The sequence below is a fragment of the Pseudopipra pipra genome, chromosome 15, assembly GCF_036250125.1.
Source record: "Pseudopipra pipra isolate bDixPip1 chromosome 15, bDixPip1.hap1, whole genome shotgun sequence".
Lineage (NCBI taxonomy): Eukaryota > Metazoa > Chordata > Aves > Passeriformes > Pipridae > Pseudopipra > Pseudopipra pipra.
In genome coordinates this window covers 16,658,200-16,676,717 of record NC_087563.1, presented here as the reverse complement: position 1 = coordinate 16,676,717, position 18,518 = coordinate 16,658,200, and the positions used below count along the sequence as shown (strand labels likewise).

The 18,518-nt window shown below is 55.6% G+C and overlaps 1 protein-coding gene across 5 annotated transcripts; it reads right to left on the bottom strand.

The window, feature by feature from the left end:
• Nucleotides 1-221: 221 nt before the first annotated feature.
• Nucleotides 222-16,073, bottom strand: PITX1 (paired like homeodomain 1). 5 transcript variants are annotated; one of them, XM_064672195.1, is made up of 4 exons: nucleotides 15,973-16,073; nucleotides 7,225-7,406; nucleotides 4,153-4,358; nucleotides 222-1,600 (listed from the first exon to the last, which is right to left on the bottom strand). In XM_064672195.1, exons 2-4 carry the CDS (start codon nucleotides 7,385-7,387, stop codon nucleotides 1,061-1,063), a joined length of 909 nt encoding a protein of 302 aa, XP_064528265.1. In that variant the 5' UTR covers nucleotides 7,388-7,406; nucleotides 15,973-16,073; the 3' UTR covers nucleotides 222-1,060. The 5 variants fall into 5 exon arrangements, with proteins under 5 accessions (XP_064528265.1, XP_064528268.1, XP_064528267.1 ...); XM_064672198.1 differs by having other exon boundaries at nucleotides 7,225-7,402; nucleotides 15,973-16,024; XM_064672197.1 differs by lacking the exon at nucleotides 15,973-16,073 and adding an exon at nucleotides 11,705-11,744.
• Between the last annotated feature and the right edge of the window lie 2,445 nt (nucleotides 16,074-18,518).

Below are 18,518 nucleotides of genomic sequence, written 5' to 3'. Positions count from 1 at the left end.
TGCATTTAAATAAAGATGAATGATAATTTCATTATCAGGATAAGACTTTGGATGGGGAGACAGATGAACAGTTTTTGCATCACTGAAGGGTTTCTGTGCTCTCTCACAGCCGGGGATACTGCAGTCTTTCGGAAAGGATGAAGAGGTAGGAACCTTGAGCTGCTTAGTATCAGGAATGACTGGATTATAGCTTCCAACTAAAGAAAAAACATCAAGAATCATGCATTTTAAAAACGGTTTATTCAACGGCCAAGGACAATGATCCGGCACAATGCAACTGTAGATATAAATATAACCTTATATAAGTGGTTGACCCTTGTCATTATTATTTTTAATAGTTTCATACCTAATATTTTAACCATTTTTTCCCCCGCAGATTGCACTCTGCGATTTATACTTTTTTCCTCCCCTCTCCCCCCCCCCCCAACCTTTTCTTTTTTTGGTCTTTTTTTTTTTTTTTTTTTTTTTTTTTCCGAGTGTGATTCTGTTTCTCAGTGGTAAACATTAACCAAACTCTTCCCGTGCGACAAGCGGCCAAGAACCGTCCCACCAGCTCTTACCACCGAGGCGTCCCCTCCTGCCGCCCTCCCCGCGGGGCAGCGGCCGCCTTACCGACTCCTGTGCAAGTTCAAGTAAACACATACAACCCGCATAATCCAGAGAAAAAAAATTGCAACTCATCCATGTACCAGATTTCGGTGTCTCTTGCAAAAGTTTTCTGGTCCGTTTACGGTTTTCGAGGGGGTTATTATTATTATTATTATTTTTAATTTTGTACATTTTTAAAGCGCTGTTTTGTTGGTTGCATCATTAGTTTGCAATAATTAATTTTTTTTCTAGACGGTCGAAGTCCGCGGAGCTTTTGGGTCTTTTGTTTTTGGGTTTGGGGGTTATTTTGGGGGTGGCGCTTTATTTTTTTTCCTCTCTCACTTGCTTGGGGTTTGCTTTTAGTCATAACCGTGTTTAATTATATTTTTTTTGTCTTTTCCGTTAAACGTCGCTTTGCTTCTGCTTTGCTTTGTCGGCGGTGCTTTCTCGGAGGTGGTTTGTGTCAAGTCCGTCAACTGTTGTACTGACAGGCGTTTAGACTAGAGCCGGGGCTTTGCAAACTGCTGTAGCCGAAACTGGAGTGCTGCTTTGATTTCAGTCTGAGGCTGGCTAAGCTGGAGTTGCAAGTGTCCCGGTAGACGCTGTAGGGCGAGCCCGGTGGCCCGTAGGGACAGGCCGGCGAGGACATGGCCGAGTTGAGCGAGGAGCCGCTGATGTTGTTGATGTTGTTGAGGCCGGAGTTGGCCATGCCCGGCACGGCCGAGTGGCCCATACTGGAGGGCATGTTCATGGAGGGGATGCTGCTGGGCGCCGAGAACATGGACTGCGAGGACAGGGGGCTCATGGAGTTGAAGAAGGTGAAGCTCTTGGTGGAGAGCGGCGCCGGGGTGAGGCTCTTGGTGGCCCAGTTGTTGTAGGGGTACCCGGCGTACATGTCGTCGTAGGGCTGCATCAGCCCGCTGAACTGCGGCACGTAGCCGTTCTTGCACAGGTCCATCTGCTGGTTCCGCTCCCGCTTTCTCCACTTGGCTCGGCGGTTCTTGAACCAGACCTGCGTGGGGAGGGGGAACCGACACGACTCGATGAGTGCGGGGCCGCAGCAGCCCCCCCCTCCCCGCCGGCGGTGCGGGGATGGCACTCGCAGCCCAGCGCCGGCTGCCCCCCGGCCCGCACGGCCCCACCGGGATGCTACAGGAGGCTCCGGGGCCCCGAACCGCCTCTCCCCACAACCCCCCCGCCCCCGCGGGACGAGATCCCGCTCCGCAGGGTGTCTGCGCGCACCCCGGGCTCTGCGCGCATCCCTCTGTCCAGCGGGATGCTCCGGCCGGGATGCGCGCAGCCGCCTCTCCGCGCTGGGTGCCTGCGCGTCCCCCCGGTCCCCTCGGTCCCCCCCGCCGCCCCTTTCCCGGAGCCAGGCGGGGGGCGAAGGCACGGCCCGCTCTGATTAGGGCCGGCTCGCCCCGGCTCTGCCGCGTTTCCGAACGCTAATGCCGTGTAATAAAAGCCCCCTGTTACAGATCATAAAAAAGGGGATTGGATTAGTATGTTTAGGTTGGGGGAAAAAAAAATCAATCCCCGCATCGCCCTCGGATAGATGCAGCCTCTGCCTTTATATCTAATGAGAATTTACAGCCCTGACGAGGGAACAGAGAAGCGGGGCCGCTCCTGGTGTTTGATGCAAAAACATGATCCAGTTTCTCTCTTATTATTATTTTTTTTTTAGCTCTCCGAAGGTGTTTGAGCCCCTCGTGATGGAAGTTGGGCAGCCCCAAAATTCTTTTTCCGGGTGAAAAATCAGCATCCTTCTGCCTGCCACCTGCGCCCAGCCTTCGAGCCTCCCTTGCAGCATCCTCCCCACCGCACCCCGGCTTTCTCCCACCGAGCCAAGGCCCACGGGCTCCCTGCGGACACCGGGCCCCGGCCCCGGAGGCTCCGATCCCTCCGGAGCCGAGGAGGGGGCGGGGGGCCGCTCTTGGGGCCTCCCCTCTCGGCGCAGAAATGGCGCAACTATTATTAAACACCGGCCTCAAGGATGGAAACTTCGTGGGGGAACGGATGGCAGAGTCTATTTCAAAAAAATAACAATAATAAAAAGAATCCTGTATAAATAGGAAACGAAAGCCAACATGTTCAAAACCTGTAATATACTCCTCGGAAGGTGCTTCCAGACAGGAATTTCCTGAAAATGAGGGTAATAGTTTTAATTATGGCTCCTAGACATTTTAAAGGAAGGCCCTCATAGCAAATTAAGGTTAGATTTGCAATCTGCAATCTCCGAACATCAAACCCAAACATCTCCACATAGAGGGAGAACGAAATCATGTTAATTGCAAACTCATATTTTAGTTTTATTTGCTCCCTGAAATATTCGACCAGTATTAATGCACGGTCTTTGTTTTGTTTTAAACTCAATTAGGACAACGCTTTCAGACTCATTTCCCTTGTTTCAGATGGGTGTTTACTCTTTGAAGGTTTAAACCAGAATCTCTGTAATCCCATTTGGTCACTCCAGGTTTAATTGCCAAGAGGAAAAAAAATAAAAAAAGAAAAGAAGAAGTGGATATTTCGGGCGGTGGGCCTTCGCTCCGAGGTTGCCGTTTTCTCCCATGCTCAGCCCACTGTCCCGCGGCCGAAACCGCGAGGGGAAATGTCCGGGGGGGAAAAATGCAAAGGGGAGGTGGAGAAACCCAGACACAGCGATAGATCGATAGAGCCCGGGCCGCTTCGGCCCGGTCGTTCTTTGACAGGATCGTTCACTCAAAGTTCTCTAAAAGGTACCGCCGAGGCTGTATATATGCATATGTGAATATACACAGAAACATATATCCATATATCTATATATCTAGATACATGTGTGGACCAACATCGCCGAGCCTCCAGTCCAGCTAAGAGGGGTGCATATATATAAAAATATATATATATTAAAAAAAACCCCAAACCATATATGTGTACATAGATATATATATATATGGTGGCATCGGCTCCGAGGGGTGTAAAAACCAGGCGCCTTCGCGGTACAAGTTTGTGTCTTCAGCGCGTATTGACTCTGCGACCCCTCCCCAGCCCTTGCCTTTCGCTTTCGGTCCCCGCAAACATCCGCTCCGCCCGCGGCTGCGGGAGATGCGCGGCCGGGAGGGGCCGGCACCGAGTCCCGCACCGCGGGCACTGGATCCCGCAATCCCGCCGCCGCAACAGCACCGAGCAGCGGATTAGTAATTTTGCGATTATTGGGAATAACAAGACCAAGAGGAAATTGCTTGAATGAGGGTTGCTCCTGCTCCGCGCGGCGTTTCGTCCTGGCTGGGGGGTTCTTCCCTGCACAGCCGGGCCCTTCCCCACCCGGCCTCTCGCTGTCCCCTGCACCGCTGCCGCCCGCTTTTCGAGCCGGTCCCCGGTGCTGGGCCGGCGGTCGCGGACCGCTCCGAGCGGCATCTCCCCGCGACCGAGAGCTGAATTTCTCTTCTCCGGCTTGGGTCCCGATTTTGGTCACTAAACCCCAGGGCAGAGCGGCCTGGCACAGCCGCAAACGGCCTCAGCTCTCCCAGCCGGGGCAGTTTCCCCGAGCCCCCCGTTCGATCCCGATGGGACTGGCGCCCCTCTTACCCGCACTCGGGGCTCGGTGAGGTTGGTCCAGACGGCGATCTCCTCCCGCATGCTCATGTCGGGGTAGCGGTTCCGCTGGAAGGTGGCCTCCAGCTCCTGCAGCTGCTGGCTGGTGAAGTGGGTCCGCTGCCGCCGCTGCTTCTTCTTCTTCGCCGGGTCGTCGGCGGCCCCGTCCTCGTTTTTCTGCTCGCCGCTGCGCTCCTTTTCTGCCAGGGGGTCGGGATGGGGATGGTTGGTTGGTTTGCTTTTCTTTTTTTTGTTTTGTGTTGTTTTGCTTTGTTTTTTTTTTCCCAGCGCTGGCACACAAAGGCGGGCACCCCCGCCCCGCACCCAGCCCTGCCCGCTCCACCGGAGGGACGCGTGGGGGCACCCACTCGTGTCCTGCTGGCCCATGAGCCCACCGAGCGCCCTGCAGCCCATCCCGGCCTTTCCCGGGGCGACTGGGGAAGGAGCACGGACCCCTGCCGGGTCCAGGGCACCCAGGGAGGCAGAGCTAGGGACCCCCAGAGCGTCTCGAAGCGGGCCCGAGGGGTGAGAGCGTTCGTGGGGAGCGGGGTCCCCGCAGCACGGGCCGCTCCACCTTTCCACGGCACCTTCTCGCTCCCTCCAACCCCAGGCGCGATCTTTGCTCCATTGTCTTTGTTGTGCTCGGCCGCGACAGGAAACTTTGGAAGGGCAGGGGTGGAAAACCCAGGAGCAATTAATTGCAAAGGGCCCCTCTCCGCTCTCCCGCTTCATTCTCTTTTTATTAGTATTATTTTATTCTGCCTCTTTTAGGATTTTGGTGTTTATTTTAACACGGGGCTGAGCGAAGCCCTCCGCAAAAATCATATCGAAAGAAGGAAAGAAAAAAAACAAGAGGAGGGTTTTCTCTGCCGAGATTTGCGCGGACTAGAAACAGGAATCGAGCCCCGGCCCCACCGCAACGGGGGGACGAACCCCCGCTCCACTTTCATAACGGGCTCTCTGTCTCTCCCAGCCCTTGTTTCGGCCTAGTTTGTCCCACTTGAAGCGCTCGGAGACGGACTGAAGGCCCTGAACGAAATGTGCTCCCGGGCTGGGCCCCGGCGGCGCGGGGAAGGTGCAGCCGGGCGGTTCAGGGCCGGGGGCCGCGGCCAACCCCGGCCTCGGTCCTGCTGCTGCAGGAGGGAAACTCCCCCGAGAGTTTTCCCTTTTAGAGGTTTTTTTTTTTTTTTGGTTTTGTTTTGTTTTCCCCCTCCTTTTAATTTCTTTTTTTTTTTTTTTAAACCCCTTTTCGAAGATTTTCTCCCGCCGCCGGCGGGCCCGGGGGCATTTCTGCAGCCCCGACCTCTGCGAGGTAAGCGGGAGTCTAAAAATAATCACGAGCTGGATCCAGAGCCCGGGAGGACTCGTCCTTGCAAAGTCACCTTTGAATCGCTCCTCACTGGGCTCCTTCCAAGGGGAAAGGGATGAGGGTGCGAGCAAACCCAAACGGCTCAGTGGACCCCAAAAAGGAGCCGATGGCTCTGCGGCGTTTGCAGCTCAACCGAGGCCTCTGCAGCACAGACCCCATCGCCCCCGGCCCCCCCGGTCCCGAGACCGGCCGAGCCGCACGGCCTGGCGGCGGCGGGGAAACTGAAACAAAAACAACCCCCGCCAAAACAAATCCTCCCACTTTCGGCTGGGAGCAGCTCGGGTAAACCGGGCCGAGAGGGAGCGGGGGGCGATCGGGAAGCAGCGGTGGTCCCGATGGGCTCCGGCCGCGGCCCCTCGCCCAGCGCGGGCTTTAACCCCTCCAAATCTTCCCTAAAAATCCGGCCTCCGCGCAGGGCTGTCGCACAATTCCAAATCGTAAAGCAAGGCATCTTTAATTGGCTTTTGTACCTTTTTTTCCATTTAAAAAAATTATTGAAATCTAAATGCATTTTGCAGCTTCTCGGAGAAGAAAAGCAGGCGGGTCCTCGGCCCTCCTGCAGCACCGAGGGGTCACACACAGGGGTAGGGCAAAATGGAGCAAATCTCCCTCTCTAATCTCCAATAATCCCCTCTAATCTCAGAGTCCCTTCCAGACGCCGGTCCCTAACTTTGTTTGCGAATCAGGCTGGGAGGCACGACCCAAACCCTCTTTATCACCGGGTGCCACTTCGGGCCCGACTCTTGCCACAGCCACTCTCTAAGTTATGGGACCTGCTAAAACTCCAAAGAGCAACAACAGTCGTTAAAAATTTTAAATTATATGAAACATAACCTGCCTCTGAAAAGGTCTTGCTGGAGAAGGGGTATCACGCTCCTTCTTGAAGCTTTTGTTCCCTTCTTCTACCTTTCCCTTGTCATTCTAGAAATGTTGTTATTTTAATTAAATACAATCTGGGAGACTACAGCGTTCCTTGAAGCCCTCGCACACGGTGGTCAGGGCGCGGGGACCCTTCCCTTTCCCTGCGGGGCTTCTTTTCCGCAGGGAAAGGGTGCAGCCTCAGCGGGAAACCTCTCCACGGCCGCGCACATCCCCTACGCGGCGGCCCGCGCTGCCTGCCTTGGCCCCACGCTGCCTCTCCGGCTCTGCCGGCCTTTTCTTTCTTTTCTTTAATTTTTTTTTTTCTCTGACAGAGAGATCTTTTTCCATCTCTGCACCACCCGAGCTGGAAAATAAACCCGGGCGAAAGCTGACATTATTTCAGAAACATCCGGCAAAACCGCACTCCCCGAAGAGCCCCCCTTCCTCCCGACCCCATCAATTAATAACTGTGGGTTTTATTAAAAAAAAAAAAAAAAAAAAAGAGAAAGAAAAAAGAGCAGCTCCTGGGATGGGGTTGGGGAGGTTGGGGAGCCATGTGTGCCCTCCCGGCGGGCTGTCAGCGCCGGGCACGGCGGGGCCGGCAGCTCCAGGAGGGCCCCTGCCCCCCCGCTCCGGCTCCCGGGGCTCGCTCGAGATGGAGCCTCCGGGATCACCGGCAGCTCTTGCTTCCCCTTGTCCCCCATCGCCTCTGGTTGCGCGGGGGGTGCTCGCACAGCACCCGCGGCCGCCCCGCGAAGGGAAGGTGCGGTGGGGAGGGGGAGGCAGCGCGGGGGGAGCGGGCCGGGGCCGCGGGGGGCGCGGTGGGGGAGGGTTACCTGGCACCTCCGTGTCGGAGGATTCACTGGCTGAGTTGTCGATCGGGTCTCTGGGTTCCGAGGATCTTTGCAAATGGAAGCTGGAAGCCATGTCATGGGAGGGTTGGGGTCTCAAGCTCTCGGGCAGTCTCTCCAAATTCATTCCACCTTTAAAGGAATCCATGGCAGGGGCGCCGGGCTGCCTGGGGGAGTTTGCAGGTGTTTATTCCACACAGAAAGGAACAAGGAGTTTTTTTTTTTTTTTTTAAAGGCAGAAAAAAAAAACCAACAAAAAACAAAAGCAAATCCACTTATTACTAACAGTATTATTTTAAGGGTGTCGGAAGCAGTCTGGGCACTGCCTGGAAGGCGGTTGTCTGCTGGGGAGAGGCACGGCGCTCCGGCCGCATAGGCAGGGAAGTGGTAAAGATCCCTTATAGAGAAACGCGAGTTGCGAGTTGGACAGTTTAAAGCTAAAGAGATTAAAGTGACCTGCCCTAGAACAAATGCCTGTAGTTAAACGGGGCTCCTCCCCCTGAAGGTTAAAACCTCCCCGTCTCGCTCATGCATCACTCCATCTAGCGCTGGCCCAGCCCGGCCGCGCGGGACCTGCCTCCGCGCTCCCCGCCATCCGCGCTCCTTGCGCGCCCGCGCCCAGACGCGCGGCCCCCCGCGCCCCTGCCCGGCCCCCGCCGCCCGCCCGCGGCTCCTCCGGGGGTGCCCTCCCTCCTCCTTCCCCCCACCCGCCGTGTCCTCCAAACTCGGTGATGTATTAAAAATATTCCACGAACGAATGGAAAGGTGGAAAATCCTCCCGGGATTTTCCCCGCCCGCGCGCACAACCCCTCCAGTTCGCCCCCGCTCCGCAGTGCCCTGCCAGCCGGCAGCGCGCAGATTGCGCCCCAGGTATCTCCAGGGGTATCTCCGCTCTCTTCCCGGCTGGGCCTCACGACCCGCGCAACCTGCGCGCCCTGCGGTGGATGCGCCCCCAGCGCCCTCCTCAGCATCTCTGCGGGGGGCTGAGCGACCCCACCGCGCGTTTCAGTCCCGCGGGGAAAACAGTTGCCAGAGGGGTGCTTTGGGCCGCGTCTGAACTGGTTTTAACCTTTTTTAACATTTTGTTTCAGGCTGAGTGTGTTACAATAACGCGGCTCGGGCCCTGCCCGGCGGCCGGGGGAGCGCAGCCCGGGGAGCAGCGGCCGCGCCATCGCTCCCACCACATCATCTTTCAGCACACGATTAATAACAAATAATTTTCCTGCCGCAGCCGAACTCGCGGTGACCCTCGGGAAGGGTGTCTGAGGTCTGCCAGTCCGAGGGCCGGGGCAGCCGGCGGGGAGGGGGTGGGAGACGCTCCCCCGGGAGACCCCTGTCCTGCAGCGGTCACTGGTGTGCCCTGTCCCGGTGCAGGGGCGCGTGGAGCGGGGCCGGTCCCCTGTGCTGCCCGCGCAGGCCGGGATACGGCCTTGAGCCTTCCTGGATAACACCTCGGTGTTCGGTGAAGTGGAAAAACCCACGGGGGGAAAGAAGGTGGGAACTTGGGGTACCCGCGGGGTGCTCGCTGCACCGGGGAAGGGGGTGAGGGGAAAGGGGAGAAGGACTCTGGCTGTGACTGCCTGGGGAAAGGATCCTTCTCTCCTCTCTATTTTCTCGACTCACTTTAACTGATCTATCCTGACACTCTATTTTGCTTTCAAATCAAGTAAAGATGTGGGAGAGAACTTTTGAACTGGTTTATGGAAAAGTGGAGGGAAGCACTGTTCCAGCCGCGCAGGCTTTTTCCAGCCCCTCTGGGGTGATGGAGCCGGGCCCGCCCCGCACCCCCCGGCAGTGCCCTGCGGGGCCGGTGACCCCAGGAGGGGGGAGTCCGAAATTCCCAGCCCCTTCACCTCTGGTCTTCAGCGCCTTTTGCAGTTCAGGGGATGTACAGGTGGGTGCTGTCAGGGTCAGCTCTCCCGAGCTGTCTCCTTCCTTTTTTTTTTTTTTTTTTTTTTAGTGACATCTTAATGTCCTTCTGCCTGCCTGCCGCTCCCGGCTGAACTTCGCTCAGGAGTTTGCAAACGACTGGGAATGTCGAGCACCCGAGGTGAACCAGACAACCTCGGGGCTGCTAAAGACGGATGTGGTTTAAAATGCAAGTATTTACCAGGCCTCGTATTTACTGCTCAGCTGATGCAGGAGCCCACGGCACGGGAAGGATGGAGACCTCCTCCCGGGGCAGAAGCAAGAGGTGGGGATGGCCTTTCTCCCGAGAAGAGGGAAGGCGAATAGATTGCAAACGTGCACCACATCTGAGACCCTCCACAGTCCCTTTTTTCCCTTTTTTTCCGTGGGCGGCAGCCCCGGGGATGGTCTGCGGGGGCTCCTCCGCTCTCCGTGGGAGCGGGACGGAGCCCGGCGGGCTGTGCTGAAGGGAGGCTGAAGGGACTCGGTGATCATAATGGTCTTTTCCAACCTGGATGTCTCTATGATTCCACGAGGCTGCCAACAGCCCGGCTCTGCTCCGGCTATTTTAAACCCACTGTCACTGCAGCCTCCGGACCAGAGGCAGCTTTTTTCGTTCTTTTTAATGTATTTTTTTTAAATGCACCTAATTTTTTCTGCTCTATAAGATCTAGTTTTTAAAAATTCGTTCTAGGCTCAATTCCTACGGGCTGGGCGCGAGGAAAGGCTGAGCCCGGGCACCGACGTGATTCCGCCGCGGTAATGCTGGGTCCGAGTGCCTCCCAGGGCCACAGCCCCCCCGGTTCCTCCTGGCGTGTCCCCGAGGCACATATCCCCCGAAACAGGCCTTAAATAGAGAGTAATGAGCTGGCCCTGCCTCTCCCGGCCCCCGGGAGCCGGAGCAGAGCCCGGTTCCCTCCCGGCCCCCCTGCCCGGGCCGTGATAGGGGTCAGGCATTTACCGTATACCGGGTCTGCAGAGGGGGAATACATCAATATCCTATATATACATCTAACCTGTATCTTATATATATTTAATCTATATCATATATCTGTCTTCTGTGCGGATTTAAGGGCATCCTCTCGCTCCACAGCCAAATCCACCCGGTTATTCCCGTTGCTGGTCGTGACGCATCTGGTGTGACAACAGAGCGCTCCCACAGGGCGGTCACCCCCAGATCGGCGCTTTCTCCTCTCTCCTCCCATCCAAGCCCACTCCGCTTAGAAAACCTTTCGGCTGGCAAACTCTTCCATCAGGTGCTACGTCACGGGGCCGTTCGCGTGACGTCATTCATTGCATCCCTAGCGTCACGCCTCACCTTTTAGCCAGCCCACGACCCAGGGCAAGCCTTGATGCCCCACTCGGAGCCGGCTCTGCTTCCCGGGACTTGGAAGCGGCCTCACGGCCCCATGGGCCGGGCAGGACAGGGTCACCGAGCTGGGATCCCCTTTTCTCTCCCCACATCGCTGGGGGACAGAGGAGTTGCGGGAAGAGAGGAAAGGCCACCCGCCAGCCACCCGACCCTGCCAGGACACCCCTGGGGAGCCGCGACCTGCGTGGGCGTGGGAAGGGCCGGGGAGAGGCGGAGGGAGGGTCAGGACCGCGGGGAAGCGGGTGGCGGGAGGGCTTTGCGTGGGAACCCCCGCGTGGGACTGGCCGGGGAGCATCCCCGCTCTGCGTCCGCGCAGCCACCGCACTCCCGGCTCCCCCCGGCTCAGGACTGCGCCAGGGATCTGTAAAAGGCTGGAAGCCCGCAAATAAACCGCTCCGCTTCCTCCTGCTATAAATAACCGCAGAACTAGGGATGGCTCTTAGAAATAAATCAGCGCTGGCCACGCCGGTGACAGCCCCGTGAAGAAGAGGAGACGTGTCTGACCGAGAGCAGGACTCCCGCTGTCCCGAGAGGACCGGGCCGTGTCGCCCCCCAGGTGCCTGGAGAGGGTCCCTGTTTTCGGAATGGGGCTCCCATTCCCGGCTGGCTGCGGTGGTTGCAGCCAATGCCAAAACACCTGGGCCGTATATCAGGTGGTGAAGTTCAGTCTCTGCCAGCTTTTCCTTTTCAGATTTATTAGCGTTGTATAGACTTAGATTCAGTCTATAAATTATTGGGAATTGTTACAAAAATAAAGGCATCTCCTCCCAAGCGCACCTCTGCCCGAGAGGAGAAGGAAGCCCTCTGAAAAATAGAGCTGTAGGGACACAAGAGAGAAGGGAGAAGCTCTCCAATCCACACCCAACCAAATTCAGTCCAGCCAAACCCAACCAAACTTAGTCCAACCAAACCCAGCTAAACCAAGCTCAGTACGACTAAACCCAATCCACCTCAGCCAAACTCGAGTTCACTCAGTCAAACCAAACCAAACCAAACCAAACCAAACCAAACCAAACCAAACCAAACCAAACCAAACCAAACCAAACCAAACCAAACCAAACCAAATCACAACGAATGCAACCAAACCAAACCAAATGAAACCGCAATGAATGCAACCAAACCAAGCCAAGCCAAACCCAAACAGTGCAATCCCAGCCAAACCAAGCCCAAGCCAAGCCAGCCAACCTCTCCAGGTGTCCTCATGGTGGAACCCAGCAGATGGGAGCTGCTGCAGGAAAACGACTTTTAATAACGAAACCATCCAAAAAGTGCCCACCGACCACGCCTTGGCTGGTGCGTGGCTCTGACCCACGGGATTCCCACGCGTGTGGGAAGCAGCAGAGGCCGGGATGCGCGCAGGAGTGTGCGCAGGGCAGCGCGGTGCCCCGCGGAGCAGGGAGCGCGCTGGGGGGGCGGTGGTTGTTGTTGCGGTGTACCGGGGGGGTGGTGTCTGTCGGGGCAGCGTTCCGGGGGTGTCTTGCCCCAAAACAGCATCACCCCAAAGGAAAAACACAACATGGAGACCCACGTTTACGCCGCCGCGCGAGGCAAAGCTCTGCACTCTCCGCGCGACCGTGGGCTTGTCCTGAAGGGAAAACGAAGCAAACCCCCAAAACGACGAAAGGAGCCCCGGAACCCCCCGACCTCCACCAGAGACAGAGCCGGGTTCCCCCCAGGCCAGGCGGAGCGGGAAGCAGAGGGAGGGAAGAAACCCAACCCGAAGAGCGTGTTAAATCGCTCAGGAGGGGAAGGTGGAAAATTACGCTGGCTGCTGGCCGGCCTGTCCTCCTCTGCGCAGCCAGGACAGCAATTTTCCTAAGAAGTAGAGCAAAACGAAATTAGCCCCTTTTGGACCCGCAGCCTTCGTCCCTCCGAGTGTCGGCCAAGCCTCCGCCTTCCGCGGGAACGCAGGGCCCCTCCGCGCCGCGGATGCTCCGCGGGAGGGTTTCCACCGGCCGCTCTCGGTCCCCCGGCCTCCCACCGCCTCCCTGCCCCATCCCGCTTCCCTCGGCTCGGCGGACCCTGCCCCACCGCCTAGGGTCTCCCCGCCATCGAAACACGAAGGGGGAAATGGATTTTTCCTGAGCGGACTCTTCCCGGGGCACCTGGGACACCCGGGGCTGCCCCCCACCCCCTGCCACCCGCATCCCGCTGCGGGGCTCCCCCGGGCGCGGCGGCCAGCGGCAGCGCTTGCAAAAACTCGGGATGAAAAAGTTGAAGGCTTAATGTTTTCTGACAGATACAAATGATACCCCAAGGCTTTCTTGAAATGCAGCGACTGACGGCTGGAGAAACGGTTTTCCTATTCGCGTTTCTGCAGCTGGAAGCGGCCGGGGGTGGGGTGGGACGGTGCTGGTTCCCTTCGGCCGCCATTCTCCTGCCCGCACCCCGAAAATAAAACAATCTCCTGCGCTTCCGACCTGGGACAACTCTTTTTTCCCCTCAGAATGCCTGGCAGCACAAACTCGCCCTTGCCCAGAGCTGCCTCCCAGCCCTCCCCGCATCCATCAGAGCACAGGCACTGAGCTCTGCTCCAAACCAATATGAATTTGCTGTTAGAAGCGGCTTGGGTTTGTCTCTGATAAATCTGATGTGAGCGGGAGAGTGTCAGTGCCCTGCAATAACAACGTCGGAGGATGGACAGCTCAGGAATACGGGGGTTGTTTCCCTAGGTGGGGGAAAGAGAGGGGAAAAATCACAATATAGCCCCACAGTTCCCTCTCTGGGCAGAGAGAACATACTTTTCTGATTAATTGACGGAGGAAGGGGCACCGGAGTTTGCGAGGCAGCCTGCTCATGTTACTCTGTGCATCTTTAGATCCCCAAATGAGGCTCTTTTGTGGGCTCAAAAAGATGCCTCTGAAACAGGATAATCAGAGGCCCGCGCACTCCGTTGGCATTTGCTGAAGACTCTTCTTCAGCAAAAAAAAAAGAGCCTGAATTTGGAACGAACGACATTATGTTTCCATGTGGGTTTCCCCCACCTTGTTTCGGCCGAGCAACCTCTTAATTACTCCAGCATTTGGATGGGGGAAACACATTTCCCTTCAACAGGACATTTCCTGAAAGGCTGAAATATTCTAATAATGCGCTGGGCTCTTTAACGTGCTTAGAACAACAGCGAATCTCTGCAAGACCCTCACATTTCCTGCTTTAAAATACAAAATCAGAGAAATAATTAATCTTTATGTGCATTCATCTTCTTCTCTTCCATATTATTTTATTTATTTTTCCTCCTTTTATACTTTTTTCTTTTAACATTTTTTCTCTTATTTTGTTCCCTTCCCCCCAGTTTTTAATTATATTTTTTTTCCTTTCCCCCTCTGTCCTTTTCAATATTTTTTTCTGACTTTCTTTTTCCTTATTTCCCCCCGAACGGCTGATCTCGCCCCACTGCCCTGCGGCACCGCGCTGCTCCCGGCGCAGCTCCCGCTCGTCTCCGCTGCCCCAGGAGCAAACACCGCCGAGATAAAGGCACGGGACACTTTTCTTTCCAGTTTCATTGTGGGAACGGCCATATCTTAACTGGCACATCTAGGGGAGAGATAGGAACACACCGCCTTCCAGAGGGCTGTGCTAATCAGCGCGCTGGGTTAGATATAAAAGTTCAGGGCAAATAAAACGAATTAGTTTTATTAGCACGTTTAGGAGGCGGTCTAACGAAGGAATTTGGCTTTACTAGAAAATGTTTTCTCCTCCCCTTTTGTTATTTAGAAGCAACGTATATCCGAGCTGCTCATCACGGGAGAGAAATAATTAATTGTTCCATCTGCGATCATTTTTTGGGAGAAAGGCGCTCCCTTCTCTAACGCGATAAGAAGGAGATATATATATATATATATATATATATATTTGGAAATACACATTTTCACAATAAAACATGCATGAACAATAAAACGCACTGTAAAGGAGAGGTGGTGGAGCCGCCAGGTTATTGTTTGGCGGTGGGTTTCAGTAGGAAAGATCTGCCTCGATCACAAGAGCCTCTAACTCGGCTAAAACTTTCTCAGAGAAATGTGGCCACTGCTCCAGTGTGGGATTTCCAAGGACTTTGTTCATATTTCAGACAAATGAAGGATTTTTGGGGAAGTTCTGCCAGTGAAGTAGACCTCAGGAAATATTTGGAAGTCAGATTTTACATAGGCGGCTGGAGTTGGCGCAGGGAATAACCTGGAGAAGAGGGACTTTGGTTTGTTAAGTGGAAAGTATATCTTTTTTAATTGTTATAAAAAAACAAACAAACAAACGACGTCTTGGTCCTCGATTCAAGCACAACAGTATCGTTTTATGTTCAATTCGTGACTCGGATTTTGTGTTCGTCTGCAGTACGATTGGCAAAATTTGGGGGAAAGGGACAAAATAATAGGAAAAAAAAAGAAATAGGAGAAAACTCTCTTAGTGGCAAAGTTTCTAACACGAGGCTAAAAAAAAAAATTTCCCGAAAGATATCAACCATAGGGAGTCCTCAGGTCCATTTAAGTGGGGTTAGCAAACGGAAAAAAAGCCTTTTCCCCCCACTTCCAGGATTTTACTCCCACCGCAGGAGCTGCGCGGAACCCGCGACATATATACTTCCCAAAGATGGTGCCTATTTTTTAAATTAGAAAAAAAAAAAAAAAAAGAGAAAAGCAGAGGGGCTGCAGAATATTATTTTTCTGAAAAGGAAAATTCATCGACGGCCCAGCGTCTCCCCGCCTGCCCGCCCCGCGCATCGCCGGGAGCAGCCGCCTCTCCACCGCGGCAGCGCAGCCGAGGACCCCTCGGCATCAGCCACATCCCCCGCTCGTCCCGGGGACCCCCCGCCCCGCCGGGGCCGCCCGAGCCTCCGGACATCGCTGCAGTCCCCGGCGCTGCCTCCACCGGCCTGCCCTGCCCAGGGCACCGGGGACGAGCCGCGGAGTGTCCCGCGCAGCAGCGCCAGAGGCTGGAAGTGCAGTGGTGCGTTCGGAAAAAAAATTAAATATATATATATATATATATATATACATACACACATATATAAAAAAAATTATAAAATGAGGTAACCCCTCTGGAATTGCCTTTCCCAGCGCATTTGTCAGAGCTGACGAAGCGCAGAGGCCCCGAAAGAATTTATACACGGTATAAAGATGTCAAGGGCTGCGCGGGGAGCGGAGCGCGGGGCCGCGGCGAGGGGCGCTCCCCGCGCCGGCTCCGCTTTGTTTCCCAGCCCCTCCGGCCGCGTCCCCGCAGCTCCGGGAGGGCCCGGGGCCGATGGAAGCAGGACGGCTCCGCGGGACGGGCGCGGGGGAGACGCGCGTGGGGCGGGCCGGGGCGCGGGGCGCACGCGTGGGGGGCGGGCCGGGCCGCGGGGAGGGACGGGCGGCGACACGCGTGGGGCGGGACGGGACGGGCGCGGGGGGGACACACGCGTGGGGCGGGCCGGGCCGGGCCGGGCGCGGGGGACACGCACACGCGTGGGGACACACACTCACCGGGCGCTGCGCTCGGCGGCGGCGGGGTGCCGGGCCCGGCGGGCGCTGTGCGCGCCCCGGCCGCCGCTCCAGGGTTTTCTTGGGAGATTTCCCCGTCTCCTCCTGACGTCAGCCCCGTCCCAGGGTGCCGCAGACGGGGGAGGGCCGGGGGCAGGGCCGCCCCGCACCGGAGCCCGGCGGCGCCGGCAGCCCCGCACCTCCGTCCGTCCTGCCGCCCGAGGCATCCCCGGGCCCGGCCCCCCTCCCGCCCGGCCGAGCCTCCCTCGGGGGGTGGCTTCGGGCTCCTGCTTACACGGCCCCTGCCCTTTTCATTTCCTCCCGGTTGGGGCTCTTGTCCGAGGGGGCAGGGACAAGGAAAGGCCACTTTTCTCTCTCCCTCCCTCTCTCTCTCTCTCTCTCTCTCTCTCTCTCTCTCTCTCTTTCCGCCCCCCCTCGCCCCGAATTACTCTCCTGTTTCAGGACCTCAGCGCAGCGCCGAGCACCCCAGGGGAGCCAGAGAACAGCTCCCAGAGCCGCCCGGGCTGGAGGATGCAGGACTCAGGGAGATGCTTCCCTGGGTGATACAGGCACACTGAGTTCACTGCTCATCCCCAGGCCCTTGGTTCACTTTAATTTCCCAGGGATGCTTTTGGAGTTTCAGACACTTTCCTTCTCATACCTACCCCCTGGAAGTTTCCCTCCCAAGAGAAAAGCACGAAAGTCCTGCAGTGACCAAGTGAACACGGCAGCAGGGATGTGCCTTGTGCTTCCCTCAGCAGAGCAGGTCACACACTCATACACACACAGGCTATAACTGTAGCTGAAAACCAAGGACAACGAATATGGAATGGATCAGAAAGATAAATAGCATAAAATCAGGAACAGTCCAGTCCCACACTTGCCATTTGTTATAGAGAGAAGAAGTAAATGGGATTCACATGTCGAGCATTAGCTGGTTGTTAGTCTGTAAGATAATATTAACTTCAGCGCTCGCTGGTTTACTCCAGTTTTCCAAAGGCAGTTCCAGGAGGCGCCCAGCCTGTAATTTAGGATGGCACATACTGTGTGAAAGAGGCTTTGGCACCGGGGCCTACCAGCACATCAAGGTGATATGAACATAATAAAACTTTTGGAGAGGGAGTAGGAGCTCATAAATTAATGCATTCTACTGTTTTAATACTGGGAGCTAACAATGTGTTTCCTGTTCAGCTGATCATCCCTGCTGCAGCCTAACAGCTGTTTTAAAGGTGCTGTGAAACTGAAGAGAGGGAAGATGATTGTCTTTAAATCAATGTTTAATGATGTGTTATTAGGAGAAAAGTCTTCCTCCAGCAGATGTTTACATGTTGAGGATGGAGGGAGCTTCCCAGCCTGCCTGTCTGGGATGACAGGGAGACCCCCTGGTGTCCCACTGGTCTTGCAGATGGTCCTGATGTCCCCAGCACTGGGGCACAGCTCACTCAGCACCAGGAGAGGCATTGCCCAGGTCTTTGAGTGGGTGCTGAGGAAACTCCTCTGGGATGTTGAAGGTTGGAGGGAGGGAGGGAGGTTGGAGGTTGGAGGGAGGTTGGACTAGAGGATCCCCAGTGCTCCCTTCCAACTGTATCCAGTCTGGGATTTTGATTCTGTGATGGTTTGCAAATAATTTGAGTCATGACTACGAGCAGGTGAATAGGGCAAATGTTGAGAACATCCTGCCCACATTCAGCATAGGTGAGGGCTGGCAGGATCCTTCCTCCATAAAGATTGGGTGTGGATGCTGGAATATCCCCCAGCTCAGGCGTCTCTTTCTGGAGGACAAGCTCAGAGTGATCCCCCTGTTAGAGGGGACCAAAAAAGCTCTGGAAAGGCAAACAACTGGTCAAAGAGCCCCCAGCAGAGGAGTGGGGCTGGCCTGTGGCCTCTGGGCTGCATGGCAGATTATCCACAGATTCCACCCCTCCTCTCCTAGGACACAGTCCTTGCTGCATGTGTGTTATGGGCTGGAAGCTGGACTGAGCTCCTCAGTCAGACTGAGACACCTCTGAACAGGCACTAACAGCAAGCTCCAGGCACTGGAAAAATATATGTAGCTTTGGAGCAAGATGTAGGAGTGAACTTTGAGATGTGGTGCCTAAAATAAGGTGGAAATAGAAGATGTGTATATAAATCTTTCTGTAGGTGCTTAAGTCACGTTATTTCCTTTGCACTTGATCCAGAGACAGATTAATTAGTCTCAGTGTCTATTTATTCAGCTTCCAGAATAAAAGGCGATCGTGGCAAAGCTTCTCCCCCAGAGATGGATTCAGATGTCAACCTGTGCCCAAAAGACACTGAGGAGTGTGCAGTGCTGCCGGGGGTTGGGAGGGAAGGGCACCTCATCACCAGGTGACCCTGCTGCTGCCCACCAAGCCAGCACCAAATCATCTCCAAGCCAAACCAGTTTCCAAAAGTATTGTTTCCACAGCCAAGCTCATGTTTTGCATGATGGTGGCACAGGTTGTTCCTACACAAACAGAAGAACACTTTGCAATTGCTTTCTTAAATCATCAAAACATTCATTAAAAGAACGTCTCTCTGTATTTCCA